This window comes from Sceloporus undulatus, chromosome 4 (genome assembly GCF_019175285.1).
Source record: "Sceloporus undulatus isolate JIND9_A2432 ecotype Alabama chromosome 4, SceUnd_v1.1, whole genome shotgun sequence".
Lineage (NCBI taxonomy): Eukaryota > Metazoa > Chordata > Lepidosauria > Squamata > Phrynosomatidae > Sceloporus > Sceloporus undulatus.
In genome coordinates, this window is record NC_056525.1 from 149,823,318 (window position 1) to 149,828,952 (window position 5,635).

Sequence of the window (5,635 nt, forward strand, 5' to 3'; positions counted from 1 at the left end):
AAACAGTGGATGGCATCCTGGGAAAGGAAGGCACCTTTTCTTTTGTGATATCTGTACATTGAAACTACAAATCCAGAACTACAAACTGGACAGCTTGCAAGTTTCCCATAATTGTCTTCATTAGCCAGAACAGCAGGAACAAAACCTACATGGCGCATAATCTGCAAATGTAGAGTGTACTAGTCATGTTAACAACCACCAGTAGTGAAATAGATACTGCCTTGGCATGCCATAAGAATGCACAAGTTCCTGGATGATTTAGTCAGCTAATAAATACTCAATATTCTGAGTCTACATTCAGGACATAGGAGTGACAAGTGGGGGTTAAACTCCAGCATCTGGAAGGCCACATATTTCCTGACCCTTAGTTGGCTTGCCATATTTCATTCATGCCATTTATATCTGGAAGGGGAGGGGGAATATTTAAATAACATTCTAACTACATTTTAACGTTGAAGACAGGGTGCATCTACTTTGCAGAAATAATGCACTTTGACACCACATTAAGTGTTGTAGCTTCCATCCCATGACGTCCTGGGGTTTGTAGATTTACAAGATCTTTAGCCTTCTCTACCAAAGAATGCTTGTGCCTCACAAAACTACAAACCCCAGGATTCTATAAGATCTCTCCATGTCAGTTAAAGTGGCATCAAACTACATTATTTGTATAGTGTAAATGCATCTACAGTGTTATTTTACTCCATATTAGGGCTTCAGATGCATAATGCTGTCACAATTGGTTCCTAGATGAACTGAAAGCTAGGCAGGACTGAATTCTGACAGACTTGTGTAACCCAACGGCGCAAGCAGGTACTACCTTCCAAGACCAGGAGCAATCCTATGCATACTTACCTGGTCCTAAACCCCACAGTTGTAAGTAGATATGTGTAAGATTATGAACATGTAAATGTCTAATGGTCCTGAAATTTAGGCAAAATTCAACTCCTGAGTCCTTTTCATCAGTTGTTTATGACACTTGAAGGAGAAACTTTGCTCATTCTAGTCAATTTTTTTAAAGGCAGCCCAACTGTGAGTGAGCCATTATTTTCCCAGGATAATCATATCTGCCCCTGCAATAAAAGACTTAAGCTATTGAAGAAAAGAATAGTTTACACTTTTAACTGGTGACTATTGGACAAACAAGCTGGGGTTAGGCTTCTGTCTAATGAGTAGGTCCAATAAAATGTTTGTGTCAGACAGAAAATCACCATGGGCTTGTCCCATGGTATTGCTATGGGATGTAGAACAATAAATCTGTTGGAATGCCTGGTTTAAGGGATGAATGTTTGCTTATTCTGCCTTCCAGCGGTATTTACAGAAGCCCAAAGAGCTCATGGTTGTTGTCCACTCTGTAAAGAGATGATGACATCGAGAGGCCAGGTCACAAACATAAGTTTATAGGTGTTGCCCTTTACTTTGCAATGTGAGAGCGGGGAGCTATCCCTTCAGTATGATCTTCTGAACCCCCGACACACACAAGTTTACAGCCTTCCCTATCTTTCTTTCTTTCTCTCTCTCTCGGCTTCATAGCACCTCTTCAGTCTGGAGTTAATCATTTCTCTGTCCTTATCTGCCAAGAGTTCTTATCTCTTTTTTTGCTGTCACTTTATAACAGGGTCTTCTTATCAACTTGTATGGAGTCAGGTGACCAGGCCAAGCCTATCCCGGCTCCCGATTCGTCTGATTAGAGACCATCGTGAAATGGCATGGCTGGTTTACTGAGGGTCACTAATGCTGGAAAAAGTACAGAGTCCATTGAAAGACTGGCCTGTTACTTTCTGAATTACTGGATGTGTGTGTGGTGTGTGTGTGTGTGTGTGCACACGCATGCATGCTGTTGATGGACTGCTCCCTGACTTTCACTGAAGGTTACTGTAGCCTATGTCCCAAGGCCAGGGAAGTTTACAAGCCTCACCTTTTGCGGTGCTCAATGCTGTATACCTGTAACCCAAGGGCACTATATATTTCCGCTTAATTATGTCTTCTGCTTCGGATACCCGTAACACACCAGAACCTATAAAACATGGACTTCTTCCAGGTGGTAAGTAAGAACATTTTTTGTCTGTCTCTTTTGATATTCATGTCCAACAGAATCAAATGTGAGCCTTATCATACTACAATCATCATTAGCAAAGTCATTTCACACCAATTAGCATTATATAACATATGCTTTGAAAGTAAATACATGTGTACATAAATTGTGAGTGAATTTAAAATTGCAAGGTATACACCCTGAAGGCTGAACTAGCAGATTTTTCCTCCAGATGCCATATATTTATTAAGGGCATGATGTAACCCACATTAAGTACTTTGAAGTTCTACTTCATTCAATGGTAGAATTAATCATATGCTTCTGTCTCTTTCATTTGAGTAAATAGGACTTTAAAGTGTTTAATTGAGGCTAAATTATGCCTATCAAGAGACTTGTGTAATAATGAGCTTTTAAAAAAGACAGAAACAAAGAATTAGATATCGCACTGGATACTATCACTTTTAATTATGAAGGTATTAAATTGACATTTGTATCAAAATAAATATTGCATTTTTTTTTCAGTGGTGTTGGAATAAACTGAAACTGTGATGGTGCTTTGGAAAAGGTTGCTTGACAAAATCCAAATGATTAATAAATTTGTGAAAGCTAGTGATATTTTAAAGTTGAATCAAAGTCAAATACATATTTGTTCAGATATTATTGATAATACAGCAATGCTTTCAGCTGGTGAAATATGAAGTGGGAATAAGAAAAAAGTTAGAACAAGACAGTACAATGGTATTTTAGTCCAACATTTCATAATATCAACTATATTAATCTATTCTTTAAACCTGTTGCTTTCCTCAGCTGCTTTTTGTCCTAGTCTAGGTATAATTTCACTACCAACATTTGTTCCCTGTTTAACCATTTATCCAACCTTCATGTCAGTTTAACCTCACTGAAATTTCCCAATGCTGGCATTTTCGGAATAAATCAATTCTGGACATTGGATAGATGCTAATTCATATATCTAGAGCGACTCCCTTTCCATTGAGGACTTGCTTACCTTCTTGGCTTAATCATTTGCAGCTATCAGATAGGTTTGTTCCCCCGAACAAACAAACAAAAATATTTTGCAACACTTTTGAGTTTGTGGAAAAACCCTACTCCTGTTGACATCGAGGGGAAAATATGAGAATTTACCATGTGTCAATCACTATTTCATTTAAATGATAGTATTGAAACTACAGAAGAAATTATAACAAAAATGGGCACGTTGAATGTCAGTGTAAATTTTCAGTCCTAGATGCATTAACTAGGGAGTAAAGCCCACTGAACACTTACTTCCAAGATAATATGCCTAAGATTATATTGTTACTTTCTACCCTACTGCAAGCAAATTCATGTCTTTTGATACTATCGTATCCTGCAAGGCTATCTACATCTAAGTTTCATTGGACACTATGAGACTTATGCCTCAGTAAATGTAAATAGAATGGCCCTTTTAGAAGCATATTTTAAAAGTCAGTGTGCTTCGTACACAAGAATAACCAAGCTATGTATGTGCTTGTTCGATATAATACATACACATCCAAACCAAACAGAAAGGCAACAATAGCTTTTATAAAATTAAAAGCAAAAGTCTGAAGAGCATCTCTTAGCTGGAGGATTTTACAGGGTGCAGGGTTCCTTTGTGTTCTCCTACAAGACTTGATCCACCATGCTCTTAAACTGCACTTCCATCTCTAACTACTCTTGGTGAAAACTTAGGTATTATCCCTTTAAGCCTTTGTGCTTTCATGAAGAGCTCCTGGGCTGGTCTCAATAAAAATGAATGAGCTGCCATTATTTTGCCTGCCTGTGTTCTCATCCGAATGAGAAGAAATTGTACTTTCCCCTCTTACTTAGACTTTATTGTCAACAACAGCATATCAAATGGAAGGAAACTCATAAAATACCAAGGAGTTCAGTACACTCCTTTTTATATAGATGTGCAACTCAGTCCTGTGCTTCATTATTCAGATATAAACCTGAGTAAAAGGGCTCACTTCTGAGTAAACGCGCTTAGGCTCATACTGCATAGAGTTTTTGCAAAAGGGGAAAAATGATCTATATAACACATCACAACAATCTATAGAGTCTATAGAGTACAGAATGTGGAATTTACATATGCAAAAATGGGCAGCAGTGAAGACTATCATGGTTCAAATAGGCGCACTTTCTAACGCTCTGTGCAAAGTCTGATTGTCATGTTTCTTGGCACTTGTAACATGTGTCTCCACCTCTAACGGACAACTGAAATAGTTCAGTCACAGAATATGCTAGACTGGCAAAGATGTTAGCTATTTTAATAACACATTTTTAATGGCTTGGGTTTGTGGATGTCTAAACATAGGGCCATAGGCACAGTGAGGCAACTGCTTCAGGCAACAGATATTGAGTATCATGAAAAGATTAAAAATCATTAATGAATGGTTGTTATATTTTTATTGTCAAGGAAATTGAGAGTGTTGGTTTTGGGATTTTATTTCCATGAGGAAATAAATTTTTAAAAAGGCTGCATAGCCTTGAAAGCTTTAAGAAAAGGGACACACTACTTACTCTGCTTCAGGCAGCAAAATGTTTTCAACAACCAAAGCCTGTCTGGATACTATTTAATATGTGAGCTCAGGGGTGTATCTATGAGGTGAGAGGCAAAGTGAAGGCATTCTCCCACAAATAGGATCCCCCCCCCCCCACAATGAAATTTTCCTCCAAGCTCCCAAATTTCAACCAGTCTAGTCACTTTAAACATCAGTTGAACATTTAAAAATAAGGATTAGGCATCCAAAGAAAAGAAGCAGGCCAAATGTCCAAGGGAACGCAAACACTGCAAATATAAGAGTGCTAGACATGAACCATTGCCAATGTCTTACTTTCTGCAATGCTAGAAACACAGGAACTGGAGGAAATTTTCATTGGGGACAGGGACAGACATTGATTTTGAGGAAATTCTTCTCCTTTTGCCCCCCATCAAAGCTTCACGAGGGCGAACCTCAGCAGCATCCATGCAAGTAGCAAGATGGGGGCAGGCAACAACATGGAGTTTTTGGGGAGGGGGACTGGCGTTATGAAGTAGATGATTGCTAATAGAGAAACTCAGTTGAAATACATGCTGGGTTTATTTTTTATTTTTTTTAGGAAAATAAAAAAAATCAGATAAATCCACAGGACCAGGCCTGATTAGTATTTGGAAGGAAGACACCCAAGGAATATCAGGGGTTGTAAGCTATACTCAGTAGAAGGCAATGACAAATCATCCCTGAGTAATCTTTCTTTAAGAGAACCCCAAAAAATCCATAGGCTGACAGGCATTTTGATGGCACAAACTTTATTTATATTGACAGGTCATCCCAATAAGGGTAGACCTGTTGAAATCAATGGGTCCTACATAAATGGTGACTACTAAGTTCTGTTCATTTCAGTGGATCTGTTCTAGTTGAAACTACCAGTGGATTTATCCCAACTAAATGGTGAACATTTACACTAAACTTTCCTCCTTCCCCTTGTCCTCCTCCTGCTCCTCCTCCACCTCTTCCAGAGTTTGTTTAAAATGGCCAGTGGCTAATAGCAAATAATAATAATAATAATAATAATAATAATAATAATAATAATAATAATAAT

The 5,635-nt window shown here is 38.1% G+C and overlaps 1 protein-coding gene across 1 annotated transcript in view; it reads left to right on the top strand.

Moving 5' to 3' along the window:
* Positions 1-1,733: 1,733 nt before the first annotated feature.
* The window catches only part of NR5A2 (nuclear receptor subfamily 5 group A member 2), a 145,851-nt gene continuing 141,949 nt past the window's right edge, over positions 1,734-5,635 (top strand). The window contains exon 1 of the mRNA XM_042466242.1: positions 1,734-2,041. Within this exon, the coding sequence (XP_042322176.1) occupies positions 1,978-2,041 (64 nt within the window). The 5' untranslated portion in view covers positions 1,734-1,977. The remainder of the gene's footprint in view (positions 2,042-5,635) is intronic.